This window comes from Ixodes scapularis, unplaced genomic scaffold (genome assembly GCF_016920785.2).
Source record: "Ixodes scapularis isolate PalLabHiFi unplaced genomic scaffold, ASM1692078v2 PGA_scaffold0__279_contigs__length_252992795, whole genome shotgun sequence".
NCBI classification, from domain to species: domain Eukaryota; kingdom Metazoa; phylum Arthropoda; class Arachnida; order Ixodida; family Ixodidae; genus Ixodes; species Ixodes scapularis.
In genome coordinates this window covers 3,163,771-3,191,063 of record NW_024609835.1, presented here as the reverse complement: position 1 = coordinate 3,191,063, position 27,293 = coordinate 3,163,771, and the positions used below count along the sequence as shown (strand labels likewise).

General features: G+C 45.4%; 1 protein-coding gene across 1 annotated transcript in view; it reads left to right on the top strand.

Annotated features, from left to right (window-relative positions):
- The first annotated feature begins 423 nt into the window (after positions 1-423).
- LOC120848721 overlaps positions 424-27,293 on the top strand; it is a 60,914-nt gene continuing 34,044 nt past the window's right edge. Inside the window, exons 1-4 of the mRNA XM_040220734.1 lie at positions 424-558; positions 9,907-10,064; positions 22,068-22,144; positions 25,957-26,040. Of these exons, the coding sequence (XP_040076668.1) occupies positions 424-558; positions 9,907-10,064; positions 22,068-22,144; positions 25,957-26,040 (454 nt within the window). The remainder of the gene's footprint in view (positions 559-9,906; positions 10,065-22,067; positions 22,145-25,956; positions 26,041-27,293) is intronic.

Genomic DNA, 27,293 nt, shown 5'->3' with positions numbered 1-27,293 from the left:
AGCTAACGTTGGCTCTTGGCCGTTTTCGATGTTTGCAGGTAAAACACCAAAACCCCAAAAACCCTTGGTGATAAAGTGCAATTGTTTGCTTGCCACGGGCAAATATAAAGACCGGTCCAGTTCAACGGTCACTAGTTTTAATTACTCGCTGCAAGTTTGAAATTTTACTCTGTCAGAGAGGCATCGATTTACAGGTTCGCAGTTTACTTTGATATGTTTAATTGATCTTCAAAGGGTTTCTATTTAGTCGTGTTTTCAAAAAGTTATAGACATTAACAAAAAAAAATTAAACAAAAGTTAGATTCTGTGTTTCACAGCTGCGTTTGCGTGTGCTGTGACGAATGCAGATATAAAGGCAGCAAATGTTCTCAAGTTGCTGAAGTCAGTGCTAGGCAGTGACTAGCTTACACTGGTTGCATTACGATGAAGACATTTTTTAGAGTTTCCTTAATAACTTTGTTTGCTGTTTTTTGCAAACCCGAAGACCAGTGTGAATGTCCTCCAGGAGATATCCTCGAAAGCTTAACTAATATTTTGGAATCTCGAAATGCGTGGGACGTAAGTAATATATATATATTTTTTTTCGGATGCAATCTTTTATTTTAATTTTAGTCTGCGATGTGGCGCTATTCTAAAAAGTAATTCTAAAAGCTCATGCAGAAGAACAACTTAATTAAGGGCGGTCTGTAAACTGCGGTTTACGTGTCATGGAAGAGTATAGAAAGGCAGAAGTAATATGACTCGACAAAAATACGTTTAGTAAAAAATAAAACCTCTTACTGTGTATAGAATTTATAAAAATGATACAACTTATCTAGAATTACCAACGGCGTCTCAGTAATAGTTGCATCAATACAAGTTGGCATAGGTCGCTAAATATATTTTTTTAGTCGCCGCGCTGATTGCTTGTGAGGGTAAAAGCGCTAAAAACAACGGACGAGTAAAAGAAACGAACAACACAGAGCGCTATTTGCAACTGAAGTTTATTCGCTGATTGCCGTTGCAACGCTATAGCATATTCCCCCGTTGCGCACTGCGTAAATATTTCCTTACTAAGCTGCTTGGATGTTGCTATGGAGCTTCTAAGATTATGCTTCGCCAGCGTCCATAAGTTATTCTATCACATTTAAAACATAATAACACAATGTTCTGATGGAACTTTCTATTTCAACTACCAACGACTTTTATTGTAGCATTAGGAAAATTAAAATGTTTCTCTCCTACTTTATACGTTTAAACAAAAAAAGTCAAAGATACCTGTTGGCACTACCAGCATGTAACGCGGTGTGGGTTCGCGATATATTCTCGATTTTTATAATCACTGATTCACAAGTCGCCATGAGGATTTACATGCCCGTACAGAACCCTATTAGTCCATTGAGAATGTCAACATGAGAGCAGATGTGTACCAGAAAGTATGTTCGTAACTGGGGAAACGGAACGAATGGTCCTGGAACTAATGGTCCCAAGTACAGACTAGGAAAAAATAGTCCCAGATAAATATCGTCAATGTGACTGCTGCGTTTTTTGAGTAAATCCGATAAAATCCAATAACACTCGCCGAATTTTGAGGCTGCCGGTTGCACGAACTCGACCGATTTTTATATTTTGCTGGGAAGCTGAGAAATGTTTTCGCATTGGAAACCTAATGCACCTATAAAGGCATCGAGCTCCGATCGTTATATGTGCTACCATCACGTGTCATGACGAGATGGAAGTAATTCGAGTTTCATGGCTTCAACAGTATGACTAGGGGGGAGGCACTCACTTGTTTGAATGACGTTTTAGTGAACGCCCACGTTTCACCGGATGACACTTTAGCGTATAGTCGGCCGCCGCAAAGCGGCGTTTACGGGCAGGCCAAGTGAGTTAACAATTTTGTAATGAGCCTATGCAGACTGTCGCCGCGAAGCGGCGTAAGCGCACCGCGGGGGGCGGGGGGGGGGGGGGGGGGGGGTTGGGGTTAGCACGCGCTTTTGTTACTTGCTAAAACGCCGATTCGCTCAAATGTCGCTGTTCACTGAAACATCATTCGCTCATGTGATATGAACTCGGGGTACTCATTTTTTTGTTTCAAAAGAGCCTACTGATATCTAATATTCTAAAGCCCCTGATATGAAACTAGTAATAACTCCTAGAATATCGTATAACATCACTAAATTTACAGTTAGGAGTAAACTGTTGGACAGTATTTAATTTCGAAATAATCTGACGATTTTGAATAAAATTAAGTTCAACTCCCGACCACTTTCTTCAAAGAAACCGGCCTCAAAATATAGACAAGATCCTTGACTCCGCCAGGAAATCACTGATTGCATAACGGATGAAGTGTATTGCATGGTATTTCTTAGTTTCAAAACAGCCTTCTTAGGGCACCAATTTTTCCTATATTGCGCTTGGGACCATTAATTCCGGGACCATTTTTTTCCGGGACCATTTGTTCAGGGACCATTTGTTCGGCGACCATTATTTCCGGGACCATTATTTCCGGGACCAATTGTTCGTACACCCCCATTAACTGCAGTAGTGGGCGACCAACGTGAAGCTGTCAATGATTAATTTTAATGATTTTCACGGCCCGTGAGGAAACTGGCAGTAGGCATTTTATCGTCATCTCGAGCAACATCGGTTTTGCTTAATAACTTTTTTTCCAAATGTTTCAGCGACCCGTTGTGCATTGCGATTTTTTAATGTAAAAGTAAGGCCTTAATTTTTCAAATAAGTATTTCTTTTGGTTAACTGGTTGTGCGTGGGGTTAATAACGTTCTGGTCATGGGCTCTATTCCCTTTGGGGGACATCTAGTATTTCGGTGTTTTTCTTTACTTTATCCCCTTACTACTCCCCCGCGCAGGCGTATTTCTTTAGATGTTTACAAGAAGACGGGTGGACTTGAAGGGGCATAGGATTAGCTCATAATTTAAGAATGCAATTGAATTTAAAAGAGTGCGTTGCGTTCGCTCATAAGTGCTATCATATAAAATTGCATAAGATACTATCAAATTAAAAAAAAAAAAAAAACATGATTGCCGTGCGCAGGTTTCGGTTTCGGGTTCGAGCAGTCGCTTTTTGGCTTTCCAAAGCCCCCCCCCCCCCTCCAAAAAAAAAAAAACAACAGACATTTCCCGCCAAAGCAAACTTTAACGGGGGATGTAGGTGTCCCTTTAATTTGTTTCATACATTTTAGTGTGTTTTTAAGGCTGCCCTCATATTGGCGTTCGAATCGCAATCGCGAAGCGGATCCTTCATGTCACAAATTTCCAATGTTTGAATATCCATAGTAACCCTGGAGCGTGGGGGCAAAAAAGGGACGGGCAGACACGAAAGTCCGAAGTATGGAGAATCCGGAGTTTCGTGTCTGTCCGTCCCCTTTTGTGTTCCCTCGCTTCAGGGTTACTATATCTATCCTTAACCAGCTCGCCTGCAGGCACGGAGCCAGGGGGGCGGGGCCATGCCGCCCCCTCCCCCAGAAATCTTCCATTTTGCTGGGTCCTCCTCTTCATACAGCATTTCGTCATGCCCCCCCCCCCCCCTTCCCCCCCCCCCCCCCGAAACAAAATCTTGGCTACGTGCGTGCTCGCCTGCCTACTTGCTTTAACTTCAGTTTGAATACCGACGGCATCGGTCTTGTGCTTTGTTTTCGTGCGAATGCTTTTTTAGGGCGATGAGCTCTCCCGGATATTTCTCAATATACAGAGCCCCCCATACCAAGCAAAAATGCATTCCTTAAATGCACTAGAGTTGCTTTGTGTCTCTACAGTATGTTTTTGCTTTTTTTTTCACGACGATGGCCATTATTGGCGACGTTTCGCAGTAGATTTAGCGTGTGTAAGTAGCCGTGGCCTGCTTAGTTTAGTTGCAAAAGATTGTCCGCTACATTTGGCGAAGCGAGTTTTCTCTTTTTTTTTTTTGCTTATTTTTTTGATGACTTTAGCTGGAAATTACAGCGTCGCGGTAAGTCGCGTCACACGACGTCAAACGTTTCCTGCTAAATATAGCCAAAAACTTTATTCGCTAAATTTAGCGTGATATCAGAGGTGTTGTTACATTGTGACGTCACAGTATCGCGTGTCGTTCCCATTTAAATTGAAAGGGGAAATTTCTCCGCAAAATTTATCGCGAGAATTTCATAGCTAAACTTAGAAAAAAGATATGCACAAAATTGGGCGGGAATTTTGTGTGATGTGACGTCATGAGGTAACGTGAAGTCACCGTGTCACTTCAAAGTCAGGGCATTGCGTCACGTTCAGCTGTCCCTTGAAGACTCTCCGCTGAACTAGGCAGAACGTAAGCCCGCTAAATTTTTAAGGTTTTGTAGACAGCTCCTCCGCTACACTCTACGGAATGGAGATGCCGCTACTATGTGAACAGTTCCTGATCTTATGTGCAAAGTTCCGCATATCGTAGCGGGGTGTGAAGAGAGCTGCAGACGACGGAAATGATCGACGAAAACTCCCTATTTACATGTGTAATTGAGAAGTAGCACGCAGCTTCTCGACGATCACCTCATTTCATATGCAAGACACAGCAAGAAACAGGAAACTTTTTCTAGGAGGGCAAGAGTTTCTAAACCAACCGTAAACTTTCCTTGGGGTTAAAGTGATGATGAACCGAAATTTGGATCTTAGAAAACAATGCAGGAGCGGTAGGTGGGACGCTACAATCCCTGCAATATCACTTGCAAGGTGATATCTGGAATGGACGGCCGTATTTTTGTAAAAAGAGGTCGAGATTGAACAAGGTCGACGAGGCGCGTGACGTCAAGATACCTAGATTCATCCTCTCTTCGCTTCGCCCCCTCAAGGCGGCGAGGCGGAGAAGACGCGAGGCCGTTCCCTCTCCTTCTCGGAGAAACAAATCCTAAACATATCTGTCAAATGTGCCTCCTTTTTTTTTTTTTTTTTTCGGAAATACGGTCATTTGTTCCAGATATCGCTGTGTGAGCGATGTTTTGGTGTTCGTAGCATCCCGTTGCACACTTCTGTCGCCGTGTTTTGTGGAATCTAGATTTCGGTTCAGCATCCCTTTAAGGGGCACTAAACCGCTTTCTGTCATAGTCTGCATCTGGTAATAACTCAATCTATGGGACCCAAGCATCCTAAAATACCAAACATTACATACTTGCTCGACAGAATTCTCTATTAAAATCTCGGAGATCGATTATCTTCGAACTATCGCAAACATCAGAAGGCACCATCGGATAAGAGGATGCCCTCCTCTTCGTCCGACGGCGCCCTCTGGTGTGCGCAAAAGGGGGAAAGGGGGGGGGGGGGCGAAAGCATTGTTATTACCACTGATCTCAATGATAATTGCTGGATCGCGTTTGCCCGCTCTGCGAATGCGGTCACTGGCGGCCATCTTTAGGTAGAGTTATATTACCTCTAGCCAAGGTACAACTCCTGCATCCACTGTAATCCATCCATGGCAGACAGCGTTTTGGCAGGTGTGGTGGCAGGCTGCCGTCAAAATAGGGTGGTTGATATTTCGTGCTTGATTGAAATTGTTTGGCGAAACATGTTTTTGAAACCCAGCGTGAGCGGTAGCGCAATCTTTGAGGACCCGGTGAAAGTTTCACGAAATCGCAGCACCGGGGGAAAAGCAGCACATCTCGCATCGAAAGTCGCATCAAAATTAGTATCAAAAGCAGACGCCAGTACGGAGTCTGCTTTCGATGCGAGCTGCGCTGCTTTCCCCCGGTGCTGCGCTTTCGTAGAACTTTCCCCGGGCCCTCAAAGATGAGGCTACCGTTCACGCCGGGTTTCAAGAATCTGCGTCGTCGAACAACTTGAATCAAGCACGAAATATCTCCCACGGTACAGTGTACTAGATCCACGGCTATTTTATGGCACCCGGCCGCCATTGCGCTGTCCGCCATATTACTATGATGGCTAGAGATGATATAACTCTACCTAAAGATGGCCGCCAGTGACCGCATTTCGGTCCATAGGCGGAGCTGGTCAAACGCGATCCAGAAAATAGACAGAGAGATCAGTGGTTATTACACTTAGAATTGGTAGTTGAGGCTACGGGGTAAGAAATGTACCGGCTTCAAGCAGAAGCTAAACCGGCGGCCCGTGGCGTACTTTCTCTCCGCACTGCGTCCGCACCACAGAGGTTCAGCGGTGCGACGCATAAGTGGGTTTTAGTATCGCGTATACCAACAACCGCAAGCGCTATGCGTTTGCGTTAGCGTTGCGTGTTCCACACTGAGCGCGCGCGGAGCTTCAAACTGCGTCTCTAATTGGCGAATGGCGATGACGCGCATGCACAGCATGGAGCGCGCAAAGCTAACGAAAACGCACAGCGCTTGCTTTACTCTTATACAGGGTGTGGGGAGCTAAACAAAAACAAACATGACCTAACTTCCGAGTGCAGTACGTTACTTGTGGCTGGCTATTTTTGCTGCTTGTTTTTACTTAAAAACTTGGTACTTAAAAAGTCTCACCGACAAGGACTAACTGCGGTGCCTCCTAAAATTTGCTTCTACGGGATCGACATGCCTTCCAAATCGCTTGGTTGAAAGAAAAAGAGAACTTGTTCCTCAAAAAAATGACAAATCTGCAAAGGTTTCGTGGGCGCATCTTCACAACTACACATTCGAGCCGCCTGGTCCATATACCTAAGAACGAATAAAAACCGAAGTGGTCCTTAAAGGGAGACTGGCGCGGTTCTGTACTTGAGGGAAAACATTTAGATCGTCTTTATTTTGACTCCGGTATCACAAATATCGAGATTATTTTTTCTTTATTTGGTGCACGGAGTCTGCAGAAATTAATTTTTAAAGTACCGCTAAAGCCCCTCCTTCCCGGAGCATGACGTCATATTAGGAGTTTTCGAAATCTTCACTCTCGCGCATCTTCAGCGCCTGTCAAAGTTATGCACGCACACTCTTGCTAGGTTCAAAAAGGTCAGAAGGAGACGTCACGGCTGGTGTCAATGCGGAAAATATATCCGTCAAGCAAGCAATGGGACGCGTATGACGTCACGACTGTTCGGAGGTTTTTCTGCTTTCTCGCATATCGTTACAATTTCGGGAAAAACGAACGAAATATCCAGATTCACTGGATAAAAAAAAAAATACGCCAAAACTAACCTCTAACCTTTTTTTTTTTTAAAAAGTGCTGTAACTTTTTTTTTTTTTCTAACGTGTTGAACTATTTTGTGAGTGGCAAGGCATCGCAATGGGCACCTCCCCCAGGCGCCGAAGTTACGCGCCGAGCTTCCCGCAGTGGTCGCCAGCTCGGTCTTGGTTTTAGTAAGGTGCCTGGAGCGTGTCTCCGACTGGTGTGCTTACCACGTCCAAAAAAGTGGTCCCTCGATTTCCACCTGATGACGTCACATGAGTGTCACGCTGTCGTCGGTCGCGATCCTGTCGGCGTCCCAGCAGCTCTGGTGTATGTGGCAGAAGCCTGCTCTGCTGTAAGTCGCTCTCTGGTGTGACGGTCCACGGAAGCTTCGGCAGCCAGAAGTTGGGACGCCGCTACGACAGCAACACTCACGTCTGCTCGTGCTTTTTTTTTTTTTTTTTTTTTTTTCAGAACTTGTACAATTTTCAGGATTTCGACATCCGACAGCGCGACATTCCGGCTTTTGTGTCGTCATTTATTACCACTTTGGGTTCACTTTCAAAGCATGGGTGGAATAGGATGCTAAACACACCAGTCGCACCCGCGTTCTAGGCACCGCAGTTTTAGCAGGAAAAATAATATTCTGAAATTTTTGAAGATTGAAGTGATTTTAACGACACACCCCGATCCCACACTTTGGTCCATCCATCCGTTTGTCCGCACATTTCCCGCTAAATTTAGTGGGGAAATCGATATCACGGGACCAATACACGAATGCAGTTTCTTAGCTACATTTAGCGGGCAAATTTGTCATGTGACGTGACGTCACGGGACATACACACCGAATCAGTTTTCCTGCTAAATTTAGCAAAACAAAATTGATGTCCCGTGATTTATGAGCTAATTCAGTTTCCCTGCTATTTTTGGCAGGTGACGTCACGTGACGTCACGTGCAACTTCGGAAAATCGACGCCACGTGACCAATACGTCAACCCAGTTTCCCGGCAAATCTTTGCGGTAAATTTCCCGTCTTCTGGAAAAAACATCAATCCAGTTTCTTCTATAAATTTAGCGGGAAACTAACATCAGCGTGGCATATGCATCAGTTAGTTAGCCGTAATATTTAGCAGAAAAATTCACGTCTCGTGACATATGATGAATTCTGCTCGCAGATCTCGAGCGCTCCAAAAGCACTCTATTTGGAGCGCGCATATTCACTAGCAGATCTGGCTCGAGCTGGTCATCTTCCACTCGTAAATCCCTGGCAGCGCCCGCTCCGTGGAGCGCCTCAAACCCCGCCGAACTTGCTCTGCGGGATTTTACAGATCATTCCGGAAGCTGACAGAACGCCCTACGTCATTTCCTTCTAAATCCGCAGTGTGGTTGCGCGGCGCGGTTGGCGAGGTCGGCGGGCCGGTCGGGCCACGGTCGGGTCGTCGAGTTGGATCTGGTCGGTTTCGTCGGTTGTTTATGCGGGATTGTGACGGCTCGAACGCTTCTACCTCGTGTAGACCAGGGATACAAAGCCGGGACTGGAGCGTGTTAAATCGGCAGCGCTGACATCTGTGATCGTGAGAGGAAGAACGACAGAAAAGCCGGAGGCAGACGCAAGGTTAGGCCTGTTCATTCTGCAGCCAGTGATTGTTTACTTTTCTACAGTGTATTCCGCCGGCGTTTCCCCGTTCAATGAAGAAAGAAGAGATTAGGCAACGACCGTACAAGTGACGGTTTGTTACTTGAGTGTTTATTAAAGTCGTACCAGAAATCTGAACTCCACCGCTGGCAATCGCTGCCCGTGCCCCGCCGCTTCAACGGCGTCACATACGGTGCCGAACGCGGACGTCTTCGTTATTTGTGACATGGGCGCCGTGGTACGTATAATTTCGCCCGGCCTGTGTCGCGTGTTATTTATGCAGCTAAGCAGTGACAGTGGCCACTGGTCGTCGGAAAGATAAGTCGGCTGAGGCGTTGGTGGGTTTGTCAAGTCAACGCTGGTCAAGTTAGAGACGCGGCAATTTTGAACGGCGGAGGGGGGAAGCGGGGGGGGGGGGGGGGGGGGGGGGGGTGGGGGGGGGCGGGGTGTGCGGGAGGTCGCTCTAAATATACGAGCTTATGTTCCCCTCGTCGATTCGGAGCGGGTCCCACGGAGCGGAATTTTGCCTCCCTCGCGGATTTTGGAAAGCGCTCCGGATCTACACGTGGAATTCGCCAATAGACACCAATCAAGTTCCTCCTCTAAACTTAGCGGAGGAAGCGGGCGACCTGTAGCGAATTTTCAATGACAAAATTAAAAAATGCACTAACCTCGTTCAAAAGAAAACAAAAACAAAAAATAGAAACCTGTTTTGGGCATGAGGAAGATACATAGAAAGGCGGGACGGACAACGAAGACTTCCAACTAGCAACAACGTTTCACTATAGTCTTCCACCACCTACATGCACCTGTGTAGTAAATTGCAGCGTGATACGTTGAGAAACCGGTTTTTGCGGGACGTCTGAATTGCGTTAGAAGCGTTAGTTTACATGCTGTGTCAGATACAAAGACTAATTCCCGCACTAAACCTCGTTGCACCGCCCTTTTAAATAGATGCATTCTAAGAACTAGACTCACAACTACTATCAAATTATTAATTTATATTGCACATGCTTCCGCGGCTATATAACCAAATAAAATCTTTAGAGCACGACTCAGTTATGAATGCATATTTTTTTCTTATTTTTATGGTTCAACCAATAAACATGTAAATTTTCTATTAATACATCTTATGGTAAATTTTATTTATTGTTTCTGAGGAGGTGTGCTGCTGTATACATGGCCTTTAAAACTTCTTTCTCTTTCAGTTTCTCAAAACTACAGACAGATTATACCTGCTGTATCTTCCATATTGGTATAAACTTAATGGAAAACAGTGCGTTACCAGTGAATTCTCATCTGCCTCTTTTCCAACCATTATTCGCACGATAAGTTACATAAATTCCTTAGCGAGAACTCCCAAAAGGTAATTGCATTGTGGTGCTTGACGCGGATGTTTTATTAATTCTTGCATTAATTTATGTAACATCAAAGATCTGATAGCGGATTGCTTAACAAGGGGAGGAAAAGTGGACGACATAAAAATATAAAAAATGAAAGCTTTTACTACTCCCTGTGACGCCGAAGTAGAGCGCAGCTCTCGAGGAGGAGGAGGGGGGAGAGTACTCAGGGAAGAGTATGCCCCTCCTCCTCATCCGTACCTTCTCCTCCTCTGCTCCTCCTCCCCTCCTTCCCTCTTCCTTCTGTTCCTCTCTGGACGTATTTGATTTTGTGATATACCGAGCTAAACCACCTGAGAAAGATATATATATATATATATATATATATATATATATTGTAGCGAAGATGATGTCGCGGAAAAGAAGACAACGAGGAGAAGAAGACAGAACCTCGCGACACAGTTGGAAGCCTACGAGCAAAGCAAGCGGACGTCCAGAAAATGAAGAGCTTGTAAGCTGTAACGGCTAGGTTGGTGTCAGAAGTGGAGCTCCGTTCCGGCCGACGTTTTCCCCGAAACATGGAATTTACATCCGCTCCCCAAGGTGAACACACCGCGAGTGTCAGCGCCGGAAATCTGGCCACCTCGGACCCACCAGCTTCCCAGCTCGTAGCCCTTATAACCACCCACCTCCAGCATGCGGAAGCCTCCTCCGCACGGCGGGAGAGCCAGCTTCTGCAAAGCGCAACCTCATCCCTTCGGGAACTGACAGAATCTTTCACTAAACGCTTCCATCGTCTGAAGGACCGATTGCCTGACCCCATGGAGCCCCGAGTCGTTGACGTTCCAGCCCAAACCCCCTTGAAGTACCCGAGCATGCGACTAACCATCAACATACAACGGTACCCCTCCTTGGCTCCCCTACATATCACAATTCAACCTCATCGCTGAAGCGAACCATTGGTCAGAGGCCCAAAAGACTCATCAAGACTTGGCCGTCCATCTCGCCGGACCAGCGTTGACCCTATTGCATCTTTTGCCTCCTGAAAATCGTCAATCCTACCAGGCTTTGGTCGCGGCATTGAACGAGCGCAATGGGGAAGGGCCGCTTCGGTTCCTTCATCATGCACAACTTCGCAACCGTCGTCAGTCTGCGCTGGAGACAATCTCCGACCTCGCGGATGACGTTGAACGCCCAGAGGACACGGTGGAAGCTGTCGCTACCATGGCATTTATCGACGCCATCTCGTCTGTTCAGGTACAGGAGGCGGTTCACCTTGCACGCCCTAAGACTCTGTGGGTAGCACACACTTGTGCCTGGGAGGTACAGGCTGCCCGACAGGCATCTTGATCCACGCGTGTAGAGTCCTTCATGCAACCGCAAACTCCAGCAATAAAGACGGCAACACCTCCAGCTCCAAGTTGCTGGAATTGCCACCAGCAAGGTCACATGCGGTCGCAGTGCCCAAACCATGACCTTGGCTTTGGTAGCCGGACCTCAACGACAATGGCTCCAAGAAGAATTACGTCAACTCGCGTTTTGGCTTCATCTTTGACTTCCATCTACCTCCAAGGCGTCCTAGACTGGGTACCAGTGCGTGAACTTGTCGATACCGGCGCAACAACCTCTCAAATCCGGCCAGAAGTTTTGGTGAAGGCAAACCGAGTTGTCCCAGGGTCATTCCATGCCAAAGGAGACGGCAATTTTCGTCATATTTTGGATATGCTTGAAACAAATAATATGAATAAAGACACATTTGAAAGTAAGGATGGCTAAGTTTGAGGGCTGAATTATGTTTATTTTTGCTGACGTCATGCTCGAAAGTGCAGGGAATTTGAGAAAACCTCCTGTCTTTCAAACAATTGCTGAAGAAAAGCTATTGTTACCACATAATTTAACGTTTGCATGCGATCAAGCATAAATATATTCTATCTTACCTTGAAAGGAAAACACCTTACGCCGCCATTTTGGGTCCAGACAGGCACTCCAAACCGAAGCAAATTTTTAAGATTTCTTGATTTTTTTTAGACAACTTGAAATTAAAATTCGACTAAGAAACTTTTTCTACTCATTTTTATAAACCTTATACTCAACTAGGTTGCATTACAACAGTAAAAAATTATTCGGACAGTTTTTAATTAAATGGTGAATATGACACTTTCTTCAAAAACTGCCCTATAGAGGATGAAAAAAAGCCATGTGGGCAACGGTGCTCGAATTTTCTGAAATAGCCGAAAGGTTAACCAACCCCCTCTGTTCAACATATCAAAAAATTAGAAAAGTACTTTTTGATATTTTGGAGAAATTATTTTTTAAATATGAGGCAGAACAACATCGCCTCCGGGTGTCCACCTCGTCGGCAACGCACGCCGTCGTCTGGTGCGGTCGAGCGAAACACTGCACGGGGAACTTGATTTCGTTAACTATATTTGTATACCTAACGCTAAGAATCTTGACATTATGACATGTCTATTTATCGTGACTAGAAAGGGGATATTTTTTTTCGTCTAAACAGTATGTTTGGGTGCGCTTGCAAGTTGAATAGCGACAACTCGAAACATTGTTTGGGATACTTTTTATCAAAGCCGAAACAAAGCACATTTGCAGCTCACCGACGTTTTTGTTTCTTATGTAGATAAATATAAGATATAGTCAATAAATACTATATCACATTTAGAATATCAGTGTTTCATTAGTTTTTAGTTCATGTCATAGGCTAGAACACTGCGCACGTCTGGAGCGTCACGGGTGTGAACCGTCTGCTGCGATGTCTTAAATTCGCATGGAAAACTCTTCCTGCACGATGGACGTGGGTTTTATTTTAGCCACCACGTAATAATATTCTTTTGGCACGCTAATTTGAAGGCTTCAATTGCACTTTACATGTGCTCAGGTGACTGGAGACAAAGCCGTCGTCTGCTAACCGAGTTTGTGAACGCAGACGGTTCATCAAAATTGGTCAGCAGACGGCGCGCGTCTTTACTTTTTGGTCATACTGCGTTTGCTTGTAAAAAATGAAATAGTGAACGCTGGAAATCGTCAACGATGCCTAGCGATAACGGTGATTTTCCTCCTTTTCAACGAAAAGGTATTGGTGTGCAAATACATAGTGCAACTGAAATACAGAGAGTGGAACATTAAAAGAAGCAGAACGTTAAGAGTGGATATTCAGGCCAACGGCCATTCGAAGATTATAACACAACAAAAGCATGTTACGTGTTTACCACTTGTAAAATATATGTCTCCCCTATATGAAAAAAAAGTTATGTGTTATGCTCCTATCGAAAACCCCTAAATATGAGTATTCGCCTGCCCTTTCTGGTATATTGATATCTTATCTGAGTGACATCTGTACATAGTATTTCTGGACTATATATTACATTCATGTACATAACAAAAAAAGAAATGTCGATGCACTACAAATGTGGTTTGTTTCGTCTTTGATAAAAAGTATCCCAAACAGTATTCGAGTTGTCGCTATTCAACTTGCAAGCGCACCCAAACATACTGTTTAGACGAAAAAAAATATCACCTTTCTAGTCACTATAAATAGACATGTCATAATGTCAAGATTCTTAGCGTTAGCTATAAAAATATAGTTAACGAAATCAAGTTCCCCGTGCAGTGTTTCGCTCGACCGCACCAGACGACGGCGTGCGTTGCCGACGAGGTGAACACCTGGAGGCGATGTTGTTCTGCCTCATATTTAAAAAATAATCTCTCCAAAATATCAAAAAGTACTTTTCTAATTTTTTGATATGTTGAACAGAGGGAGTTGGTTAACCTTTCGGCTATTTCAGAAAATTCGAGCACCGTTGCCCACATGGCTTTTTTTTATCCTCTATAGGGCAGTTTTTGAAGAAAGTGTCATATTCACCATTTAATTAAAAACTGTCCGAATAATTTTTTACTGCTGTAATGCAACCTAGTCGAGTATAAGGTTTATAAAAATAAGTAGAAAAAGTTTCTCAGTCAAATTTTAATTTCAAGTTGTCTAAAAAAATTCAAGAAATCTTAAAAATTTGCTTCGGTTTGGAGTGCCTGTCTGGACCCAAAATGGCGGCGTAAGGTGTTTTCCTTTTAAGGTAAGATAGAATATATTTATGCTTGATTGCATGCAAACGTAAAATTATGTGGTAAGAATAGCTTTTCTTAAGCAATTTTTTGAAAGACAGGAGGTTTACTCAAATTCCCTGCACTTTGGGGCATGACGTCAGCAAAAATAAACATAATTCAGCCCTCAAACTTAGCCATCCTTACTTTCAAATGTGTCTTTATTCATATTATTTTTTTCAAGCATATCCAAAATATGACGAAAATTGCCGTCTCCTTTGGCATGGAATGACCCCCCAGCAAACTCCGGTTGCTATGCTCTACAGACCGCAACAGGGGCGCCGGTAGCTGTACTCGGCTGCACTACCGTGCCTTTCACTGTGTGAAGCCTTCAAGCTGCTTTGCCCCTTGTCATCCCGGCTGTCGAGGAGCAGTGCATTCTTGGCGTTGATATTCTCAAAGCACACAAATGCGTGCTTGACTTCAATGCCGGATGGCTGCATTTGGGAACCGACTCGTTTCCCTTGGGTGCTGCCACAGTGACGTTTCTCTGCGACGGTGGACTCCCAATAAACGCCGAGTTCCCGTGTCCGTGCCTCCACGTATTACCAACCAAGTTGGCCCCACACGTGTTACTTCTCTACGAGGGCGCGACTGTTGGCCTCGATAAAACCAGCGCGGGTAAGCTTCATAAGCTACTTGAAAGATTTACAGAACTTTTCAGCACGGGAGCCAGGGATATGGACTTGTCATCAGCAGCAACACAGCACATCGTGACGGGACAGGCTACCCCTGTACGACAATTTCCTCGACGCGTTCCCACTGCACAACAGTCATCTGTTAACGACATGGTAAAGACCATGCTACAGCAGGGCGTGACTGAACCTGCGTGTTCCCCTTGGTCTTCACCAGTCACACTGGTGAAGAAAAAGGACGGGTCAACACGTTTTTGCGTGGATTATCGACGACTTAATGATGTCATCAATAAGGACTACTTTCCTTTGCCTCGAACTGACGATATCTTGGACGTTCTCGCAGGCAGCGAGTGGTTTTCTACGCTTGATATCAAGAGTTGATATTGGCAGGTTCCCGCACACCCGGATGATTGCGAAAAGACTGCCTTCACTACAGGTCATGGCTCATATCAATTCCGAGTGATGCCATTCGCGTTCTTCTGCAACGCCCCGGTTACATTCCAAAGACTAATGGAATCTGTGCTGCATGGTCTCATAGGCGCAGTTTGTCTTGTATACCTCGACGACCTTGTGGTATTGAGCAAGACATTTTCCGATCACCTGGCGAATCTAGGGCTTGTGCTTGCACGACTTCAAAAGGCAAGCCTAAAGCTTACACTAAAGAAATGTTCGCTGTGCACAAGGCAGGTTGAGTACCTCCGGCACATCATTTCGGCCTCGGAAACTCTCTGCTATTGCCGAGTGGCCAACCCCGATGTCCACCGCTGACGTTCAAAGCTTCATTGGGCTGGCATCGTACTACCGAAAATTCGTTCCTAGTTTCGTCCACATCACCAAGCCCTTGTATATCTTGAGAGAAAAGAAAGCTCCGTTGGTCTGCTCCCCAAGATGCCAACTGGCCTTCGAGACACTCACAACGGCCCTCACGTCTCTACCAACTCTTGCCTTCCCAAAAGACACAACACCATTCATCTTTGAAACCGACACTAGCGCCTCGGCAGCCGGTGCTGTACTATCGCAAGAACAAGATGGGCATGAGCGAGTCATTGCGTATTATAGTAAGGTTTTTACGAAGCCAGAACGCAACTACTGCACCACCCGACGCGAACTTTTGGCCATCATCAAGGCCATAACCGATTTCCATCATTATCTTCTGGGACGGAAATTCATTATCCGAAGCGACCACGCATCACTAACTTCGATGTTGAGTTTTAAGTCCCCTGATGGACAGGTCGCCCGACTGCTGGAACGCCTTAACCAATACAACTTCGACATACAGCATCGCCCCGGCTCATTCCACACCGATGCCGACGGCCTTTCGCGTCGCCCTTGCGGTGAGAAGTCGTGCAAGCAGTGCACAAGCATTGTAAAACACTGCTGCATCTCGCTCAAAGCAACTCCTTGTGGCAACGAAGCGTAGACAGCGGAAACTCTTCGGGCAGCTCAACTTGACGATCCAGACATCGGCCTGCTCATACAATGGAAAATGAAGGACAGACTACCTGAAGGCAAAGAGGTATCCATCTTATCTCCTACCCTTAAGGGCTACTTGGTGCAATGGGACTCTTTATACCTTCGCGACAACGTTCTCTATCGACGCTGGGAGTGCGCTGCAGGTGGCTGTGGCTCAGTTGTCTGGCAACTGGTACTGCCACACACACTCTGCTCCCACGTATTTCAACAACTGCACACCAGTCCAGAAGGAGGACACTTAGGCGTGAATCGCACGATAAAGAAGATTCGCCAACGCTTCTACTGGCTGAAGTGCCACAGTGACGTGAAGCAGTGGTGTCGTCAGTGGGACATGTGCGCCTCTCGTAAAGGACCTCACGCCAAACAGCGAGCACCCCGTCAAGAGCATGTGACGGGTGCGCCTTTTGCGCGCGTTGGTATTGACGTGCTAGGCCCACTTCCCCGATCTAAATCTGGTAACAGTTTCTTGCTAGTCACTGTTGACTACTTTACAAAGTGGCCGGAGGTTATTCCAACTCGAAACCAGACCGCCCCTGAAATTGCTGACGCCCTGGTGAAGAATTGGATCACCAGGTACGAGCGCCCCTGAGCATTCACTCGGATTAAGGCAGGGGCTTTGAATCTCACGTATTTCAAGAAGTTTTGCAAGATCTTCAACATCATCAAGACGAGGACCACACCTTTCCACCCGCAGTCAAACGGCTTGGAAGAAAGAATGAACTGCACCGTCTTACAACATCTGACGATGTTTGTAAATGATCGTCAAGATGACTGGGACAGCGTTGTGAACTTATTTTTGTACGCATACGGTACAGCAGCTCACGAGGTCACCGGTTATGCGCCAGCGATGATGCTGTTCGGCCATGACCTTCGTATACCCTGTGAACTAACCAGCCCACGAGCATCAGTATCGGCCACAGACCCTGTGTCGTTCGTGAGCAAGCTGTGAACAAATCTTGAGCGAATGCATGCATTTGCTCGACAACGGCTGTCAAGCGGCCTCGCTCGCATGAAGAGCCAGTATGACGCACACGTCAAAACACGCCCTTTTTTACCAGGCGACAGGGTATGGTTGTATAACCCGATTCGGAAACGAGGACTGTCCCCAAACTGCAGCGTCGCTGCCAAGGACCCTTTACAATCGTGAAACGGCTCAGTGACGTGGTCTATCGCATACGCCAAAACGACCGATCCCGGGCTCTCGTGGTTCATCGTGATCGACTGTCCTTGTATGAAGCACTTCGTTAAACCCTGATAAAATTCCAGAAGACGGGAGTGGATAATATAGCGAAGGTGAAGTCGCGGAAAAGAAGACAACGAGGAGAATAAGACAGAGTGCTCGCGACAGAGTTGGAAGCCTACGAGCAAAGCAAGTGGACGTCCAGTAAATGAACAGCTTGTAAGCCGTAAACGCCACAATATACATATATTGGAGTATCGTCGCTCACCGCTTTGTTCGAAGAGAGGAAATATTGTTCTCACATCTGGAATCTCCCCTCTGTCTAAGTTCTGCCGGTGCCAGGAAACAGGACAGCAGGAGCAAGGCGGGAGAACGAGACAGCGTTACAGTCCACACTTTGACTAAGTTCGTGATACTTTCGATGTCAGTCTTCGGCTCTGCCGAAGACTGCTCGGCGTTTTTGATTTCCTCAGCATTAGTCTTGAGCGTGCTCTCCCGAGATGGCACAGCAGAACAGCGAGCGCACAACCCTCGAGGCCTAATGGGACGTTTTCCTTTATGACTTGATAGAAGTTCTTTGTCTTGCACGAAATATTTGGTGAGTGCCGTAGAGGAGAGATACAGAGCTACCACGAGCCAGCCGTAGTCGACCCTGGCGGCACACAATTTACCAACTTCGTCTGACGTGCCACAGAGATCGATGAGTACAACACAGACCCTTACCCATGTAGATGGCCATTTAGAAAACGAGTACACCACTTTTTCATACATGCCTCCCTGTGATTTATGAATGGTGATATCACTTGACTGCCTCAACGGGTAGCTGGCATCTCCCCTCCTCCTCCTCCTCCTCCTTTACTCCTTCTCCTCCGCCTCCTCCGCTTCCGCTCCGATGCGGCTTCACGAGTGACCTTCGTGACGCCACTCGTGACGTCACGAAGTCACGAGTGAAGACACGATGACACACGATGTCACTGTCGCATTATGGGAACGTCATATTATGGGAAACGTCGTGACGCCGCTCGTGAAGCTGCGCGTTACATTATGGAAAAAGCTTATTCACAAAGAAATGCGTGAGAATTTCGCGCAGCGGTTGTATATAACAAAGCATGGTCAATACAGCCTCTCAGCACTTTTCCGCGGGGTGAAAATTCTCAAAACCCTTCTTCTCCCTGGTAAAAGCAGATCAAGTGACTAGCGTGTGCATAAAGGACGTGCGCGCAATGCGCGGAAAACGACACAGCCCCGCCGTTCTTGACGACTTCTCGTCAAGAACGACGTGGAAGGCCGGAGAATAAAAACGCAACCCACGTGCGTTCACAGGTATCCAAAGCCGGCGGCAGGAGCTTCCGAGAGCGTCCAAAGCGCGCAGCCGCATCACGATCGCTTATTTTGAGACGCCGGCGTGGCGTCACGAAGCGGCTGGTACGAGTAAGCCAAGATGGGTTAATATTTTGTAATACGCCCACCGGCCCCAACTGCGTGGCGAATGCGGCCTCCGTTGCCATGTGTCCGACCCCTTGCCAAAATATGCACCCCGGCGCAATCTGTCGGCGCTTGCAGAAAGTGTTTACAACCCTCTTCCGAAGCCATTCGGGCTGTCGGGCCATTTCGTGGCGACGTTGCGAACTTTATATACGTGTGCTCCAAACCAGCCCAATGTCAGTGAACGAACCAGGGCACTAATGCTAACGCATTAAACCCAGTGGGACCTCGTGTTTGTGAATTGTGAGCATTCCTGACACCGGCATGGAGACCATACCACCAAGAGCAATAAGTAGACGGATGAATTCAATGTACATACAATGTAAGCACTCAACGTTTGTTGTGTATTCATAGTGCTGTATTTGCGTAGACAGGTGCTCTGCCGCCGAATACGTGAAATTATTTCTGAACCGGCCATTAGCTGCCAGCTTGCTCTGGTGAAACACCAGAGGGCTCCGGCGCTCGAGCCCCGTTCTGCGTGCAACGTGTACCCTAATCGTCGTATTTTTATGCACTGGGTTATCTGAAAGTGAACATAACATGCCTTTTTCTTGACACACTTTGGGATGAGCTATCTCAGGATCTGAAACAAACCAGACTCGCACTTTATCCAGTTTTAAGGTGAAATTGGGTGTTTGCGCCTCAGTTCATGCAATAATGGTGCGTATCATATATATATATATTGTTAAGATGTTGGAAAACGATGATTTAATGCTGGATGAGATTTACAATGCGGTTTGTAAATCGGCGGTTGGGGTCAGCACGCTCAAAATCCTCGAGCCCTCTCGTTCGCCTTTTGCTGCACGAGCCCGTCGTCCTCTTCTTTTCCTAACAATATATATATATATCCATATATATCCATATATATGTTATATTTTTGTACACTCTATATGTGATAGAGATAAGAAAGTTGGCTTAAGTTTAAGGCGTTAACATTGCCAAGGTTTCACCATAGTACTTTCCGCAGTCATTAATTTCACACCGAACCATGCTCGTAGGGATATTTTTATGAAAATTTGCATGTTCAGGGAATATTAAAAACACAATAAAAGAACTTCTAAGCAAAAGAAAATAAAAAGCTACGAAGCAAGTGAGTAAAAACGTTTTAGGGACCCATTTACAAATTATTCACAAACAAACTATTTTATATAAAACGTCGTAAAATATATAAAAATGCGCATCTTTACATGCATATTACGAATATAAAAATCTGGCGAGCCATTATTAGAATTTTGGTATTAATGCAGAAACGCTGCTGAACTTTCTAATTCTGGCAAAATTGCACGTAAATACTGAAAAAAAAAATTCCATCCAATTATTTCTTTTAAACTTTCTCTAATATTTTTTTGTCACTTGAATTAACTTTTGATGGCAAAATATTGAGGAACATATCAATTCCCCCTCCCCCCCGCCCCCCCCCCCCCCCCAAAAAAAAAAGAATCGACGACAAATCTTTATTTAAGAGTTAGATTTTCTTCGTTTAGTGGCCTTACCGCGCCATGTCTGCTCCAAATGCATTTTCTAGAACCGACGACGACTGTTCAGTAGTGCAGCTTGTAGAAATTCATGCTTTCCTAGCTTAGTTTATCGCACTGTTTTCTTACTTTGCTTTCTAAAACTCCCCCGGCCTTTTGCTCACGAAGTACTGTCGGCGGACGCCCCGTTACCTGCAGTAGCGAACTGCACGCAGGGCACATTACAATGAAACCCAAATCCCGCATTCGAGGATCGTTCTGGTTACAGTGAAAACAAAGAGTGAGGGAAGTAGTATCTGGAAAGTCGGTATATCAGTGTTTCCAGCTTACGATTTCTACGTATAGATGCCTACCGTATACGCGTACAATGGAATACAAATAAAACTTTATAACGACACGTGTTAGGTTGTTCCGTGCTCTACCTCAGTTCATACAACGATGCTCTGAGTCATACTTGTTTATATTTTGTGTAAAATATATATTACGTGAAATTTATGTCCTTGGGAGAAGCACTCAGCATTACATAGAGGGTGTTTCATGAAACGCGCGCCAAATCGTTCTTGTGAAAGTAAACATTGCACAGAAAACAAAGTTGATGAAGCATTGGTACTGTTAAAGGGTCCATTTAAAAAAAAATAAGGGATCTATATAATTAAATTTGTAATTACTCTTGTAATCAACCCTGTCATTGCAAAAAAATTAAGATTTAATTTGAATTAAAAACTTACTTGGCATTATCTAAAACCATTAAATCCAACTTGACTTAAAAATGCAAACCTCACCCAGCATTTCTTTTAAGGGGGGGGGGGGGGGCGACGACTAGTGACACAAAGATAAAAATAAGCAAGGGTCAGCATAAATTTTTACACTCCATGATAGGGCAGTACGGCTCTACATACCCTTGTCGGTTTTAGAAAATATCCCTTAATAGACCACGTCGTGCGGCAAAGCCCCTACAACGAAGACAATCTAGCTCAATGTGAAGGTTCGCTGTCGCTTTTCTCTTTGGCAAATCATATGTTACTAATAATTTTGCCATCAAAAGTTAATTCAAGTCCCTACAAACTGGTAACAAGATTTTAAAACAAATAAAAATTGAAGAATTTTTAATATTTACCATGTTAACAAACTCACCAACATGCTCAGCACATATATTTTATATATTTTTATTTTGCATCTAAAAACGTTCAGGTTTATAGTATATTTTGCGATATGTTATAAGTTTGTATCTAAATAACTCGTGAAAGGCTCTTAAACGTGTTTCACTGGCATGTTTCAGTGCAATTTTCCCCTTGAAATCCTTTATTTTTATTTTAATATTTTGTAAACAAGCTGTAAACCTTTCTAAAATAAATTTTAAAAAACATATCGCCTCGTGGGTGCTTCTGTGAGAAATTCTCGGCTGTAAAAGGTACCTCAGTTAAATCTTGGCAATGTCCGCTCCTCCAGCTTCAAAATTATGTATCTCCGGAATAAAATTAACTAGAGCGTTCACATATAGCTCAAGGCTCCTCCCGAGAAAATGGCTTTCACATGTACTTTTTACATAAATATAAAAATGTGACCCGGACCATCATTGTACTAAGTGACGGTGAAACACTTTTCCGTCGTGATATTACAATTTTAAATAAGTATAACGTGATGTATTTTTTCTTTGATACCTTTCAGCGAAACTAAAACAGTAACGTTAACCATGGAAGAAACACAACACAAACCCCGAAGATCGACGTATTTTACCACCAATAGTAAGTTTTTGGGCCGATTTTGTGGAGCCACTACTATAGCTGCGTAACGCTTACAACAGTATGAGAGCAAGAATAAGCCGTAATAATACATTAAGGCATATATTAACGAGTTTAGAAACCATATTACGCCACATTTGAAATTCTTACTGCTTTCGGGACGAAGGGAATCTTGTCACAAAGACTTTTATATTTAGAAGATTGTTGGCATGATTTAGAGGCTAGATTCAGGTACTAGGTTTACAAGATAATGATGGTGACTGAACCGTTGATTCTTCATATGAAACATGGATACAATTCATTGCCCATAACTAAAGTCACATGAGCCGGGGGGAACGAGCAGGAGGAAGCAGGGGATGGAAATGGAACCAGTAAAAAATGAGTGGCAAGATATACTGAGTTAGATTGGCTTCTCTCACGTAAGAAAGCCAAGAATCCAGGATCTGCTTGCTGTGGTCGAGAGGTTTAGTGGGATGGGGGCTCGTCCACTCGGTGTAACTTCGAGGTACTCCGGGGGCACGGCATCAATGTGCAGATTTCGAATAGGAAGGAATTTCGAGCAGCCCCAAATCAAGTGGGTGCTTTTGGCCGGCACTTGGCACAGACAAGTTTTTAAATTTGTTGTCCCATCACCAAGTGCAACACAAGAATTCAGTAGTGCGATAGTTTTTACGCCAATCAATTACTGTGCCATCCAACGAGCTTCATGGCGCAAATGAGATGTCTCATTTACAGGAAGCTTTGAAGAATCGTGACTACCCAAAGTGGTTTATTAACAACGTCAACAGCCAAATTAAACAAATTGTGCAACCGCGTGGGAGAGAAAGAGCTAAGAATGTAGTGTGCATCCCCCAAGTTAAAGGTCTCTCCGAACCTCTGAGCCGCGCTTTGAGAACCCTTGGTATTCGAACTGTATTTGAGCCATACAGTACTATTGGAAATTCCGTTTCCAAACGAAAGGACCCAATCCCGGCAGCATAATTTTTACGGCGCAAGCGATACACCCCCTAAAACTGCGCTCACGCCGGATTGGCTGGCTCGTGGAGATGGACGCTGCGACCGTTCGACGTAGGCAGCGGTTACAACGAGTCTCGGAAGCGGTAGCGTAGCTTAGTGGTAAGATGTCTGCCTCATACGCAGCGGACCCTGGTTCGATCCACAGTGTTGGCTTACTTTTCTCTTTTTTTTCTCTGGAACATTTTTTTTTGTCGAGGCATTTGGCGTTATTTACGACATTTTTATTACGATAAACACTGAAAAAAAAAAAAAAAAAACAATGTTGTCGACGGCACTTCACTGAACTAAATGGTATGGGACTCCCTTTCCGGAGGTGCAATTGGGGACAGCGGGACTTGGGTTGCCGGCTGGAGACCAGGAAGCGGCGTGTAAGGGAGGCCAAGTGGATTAATATTAATAGATCTGTAATGAGCAGCCGCTGACTGTCGCCGCGAAGTGGCGTGAACGGAAGTCGGGGGGAGGGGGGTGGCTTAACAGGCTCCCTAGTGATACGCGCGCCGTCACCCCAAGTTCACATCGCAAGAACCGCGAAACTCCGATAGAGTCCCAGTGGAGCTGAAACGGCGAAACTTAACCCCCCCCCCCCCCCCCCCCACACACACACAGCCACACATTTTTTTTCGCGACACAAGCAGTTGCGTGTTACTATGTGTGACGGCGGCAGCGTCCATCTGCATGAGGAACCACTGGTGTGGGCGCCGTTGCTGGGGGTCTATCGCCGCCGCCCTAAAAATATGCACCCCGGAAAACGTCCAGAGAGGCGTTATCTACAAGATCCTCTGCAGTGACTGCCCAGCGTCCCATATTGGTGAAACCGGACAGAAGAGAGGGACCAGGCTCAAAGCACACAATCGTGAGGTCACGTACCTATCCCACGCAACGCGACTAAGAAGTGAAGTAGTGAACAATCCGTGGACAATGGGTCATTCTTTTAACCTGGCGGCCGCCACGACCTTGGCGAGAAAGGATAGATGGAAGCCCCGGAAACTCCTGGAAATGTCGTTCGTCCGCAGGGACAAATCTGTATGCAACAAAAACCAGGGCCGTCTCCACGAAGCCTATACGGACATTCTTGATAAATAGCGTTGACTTGACGTTGAACCTTGCATTTGCTTTGTAACTACTGAAGATGCTTCCCGCATAGAAGGCAAAACGTCTAATGAATTTTTTTTTTCTGTTGTGCTCTTCCTTTAATTATGCAGAAATTTATCACACGTCCCCTTCCGTGTCCTTCTCCTTCTTCGTACCCTGCTCTCCTCATCCGCCATATCCTCCCATGTTACTCCATACCCTCCCCTCCTCCTCCTGTGTATCCTCCCGTCGTCCTCCGGTTACGCCGACGGCGACGCCGCAAAACGCGGGAAAGAACGCCTAAGAGCTGCGCCTCTAAAAATAAAACAATTGAGATTTATGTGGTTTCTTCACAAAGCCTTTCGATCATTTTGATTAATCCTGTTGTCACGTTTCACGGTCGAGCTAAACAAGAAAGAAGCCGACGAGAGGCGCGAAGAGGAGAAACATCATTCGAAGCAGTGGAGCCCAGATTTCGGCGACGTCACGTAGAGGGGCGCAGCTTCGGGATGATTCCCCGAAGCTACTGAAAGGAGCCCGGCGACGACCCGGGGAAGGCTCGGCGACAACCGAAAAGGATAGGAGACCTTGGTATTGACGCAACGCTGGCGTGGGACTTTCGGAAGCGACTCGAGCAACCGCAAGGGTGCCGAAGAAGTTACATGTGACGAATTCAGTGGTGACCGAAACCAGTGCCAGCGACTTTCGGCAGCAAACCAAGCAATCACAAGGGTGCCGATGAACTTATTAGTGACAGATTCGCTGGTGACCCAAATCAGTGGATGTGAATCCCGGACTCAAAAAGAGACCGGGTATTTCAAGGCGCAGACCAACGTTACCGACCGATACCATTACAGCACAGACCGAGCATAATATCGTCACGTGGAAACGAATATGTGAGATCATTGATAACTTTGGTACATTTTTAGATTAGTTTATTTTATCCTCTCACTCTAAACAAATACAGACGATCTCTTATGTTATCCCTGAGACGACTTGAAGGCGAAAGCCCAAGCGCCGGTGTAAACGTGATAGCGTACCTCCGAAGACAGCGCGCTCGCGCTCTCTTTGACGACGCACTTTTGGCGCCGTTTCATTGACTGATTCCGAGCGTGGCGTCGGCTGTGGTCTTGGTGATAGCGAACTTCCAGAGCCAGCTCGCTCTCTGACAACGCACTTTTGGCGCCGTTTCATTGGTACCTTTCGTTTCGGCACCTTTCGTGTCGCCGACGTGTTTTCGTACTTCTCGTGTCGCCGACGTGTTCGCTCAAGGACTTTGAAAGTCGACTGAACGATGGGACGTATAGCGCTTTCGCCTTAATACAGCTTTCTTCTTTCCTTAATCATGCACTCTATTTCTTCTAACGGTTGGACCCTGAACCGTGACTCCTGTAGATACCCCGCTGTAAAGACAAACTTTTTCGGGGACGAACTCGGTCAATAAATGCATATTTTGCTCGTTATTATGAACGGCTTACATTATGAACGTACTTTAGGAAACGGGTTGTTTATCTTAACACGACCAACGTCATCTGACTGAAATCACCTACCGATTCAATCGATGCAATTACAGACGCTATTACTTTTAAACAAGCTCCTACTAACAGCACCTTTAGTTAATTTATTACCAGATCTTTCTGTAAATGCACCTCCCTCCGCAATGCACATTTTGCCTGAGGGTAAAGAAATATATCAATAAAATAAAAATAAATTTCTTTCTTTTCTAGATTTCCCCCAGCTTGATAACAAATTTCCAATTTACTATTACGACTCGAAGTGCCTAATATATAAAATGACGGAACGCTTAACTGGTATGTATATCTCATTTAGTATTAAACAGCACACAGCACTGACTACTTCTCCAACTTTTGCCCTGCATTTGTATCTAGAATAAAGAAAAAATTGACAACGTGCGCAATAGGCTATAATCAGCAGATTATATCGTATTGCACTGATGGTCTGAGTTCGATTCCCGCCTGGCACGAACGCTTTCTTACTCCAATGGCATCTCCACCCCCCCCCCTCCCCCACCCCTAACTTCAAATGGGGGCGGTGTCCAAGATAGAAGGTGTGACATTATGACCTTGCTCAGCCTCTCAGCATCGAGATTGTCGCCGACTTCACAAAACTTTTGTGTAAGGCCGCCGACGCTTTTAACGCTTCACGTTTAAAGCGTAAACAGGACAGGGGCAAAAACGCACACATTTGACAGGGGCTACTGCTAACTTACAAGAGTGTGTGTATTGAAATAAGGTAGCAATGCAGGCGAATTGGTTCATGACTGAATAAATTAAAAGCAGCGGGAAAAACGACAGGGACAAAGAGAGAAGCTCACAGGACGAGCGCTGAGCTATTGACTAAGCATTTATTGAAGAAAAAAAAGGCTGCAACAAGAAACCAGCCATAAATCAGAAACAGAAAAAACGTACGTAGATGACTAAAAAGGTTAAAAGGTGCGGACAAAACAGGACGAAAAAAGGCCCACGTACAACACGGACAGGCGCCTGTCCGTGTCGTACGTATGTCTCTTTTCGTCCTGCTTTGTTCGCGCCTTTTAACCTTTTAATCGATATGAACGAACCAGCCTTAACCAAAGTTTTATTGTACGTAGATGACGTGTACCTCACCATGCACCGGCAAAATCAATCTCATTGTTATGTAACTAAATGGAGGGCTAACTTACGCAGTGCCTCGCGCCTTCTTTTTATATTGCATCTTCCTCCAGCACCTCTCTTTCCAATTTTGTACGTCCCATGCCAATGGTACCCTCTTTCCTGACTGTGCCCATAGGCCATCGATCACCGGTGATTGACGGTTTCCAAGCTCCGTCAAGAAGTTGAATGTAATGTTGAGAGTTATATTCCATAATATCGATGATAGCCAAAGAACGCTATTTTGGTTTCAAGACAGGTTTAAACTTCATCACATTGTGGTGGGCTGTCAAAAATACTCCTGGGAATAGTGGTTTCACTTGTTTAACAAGGCTGACTGTTTGCATCAGTGTTCGTAACAAAAATGGCATTATTTACAGGATTCAACTGTATTGTGGCATATTGTTTAGACC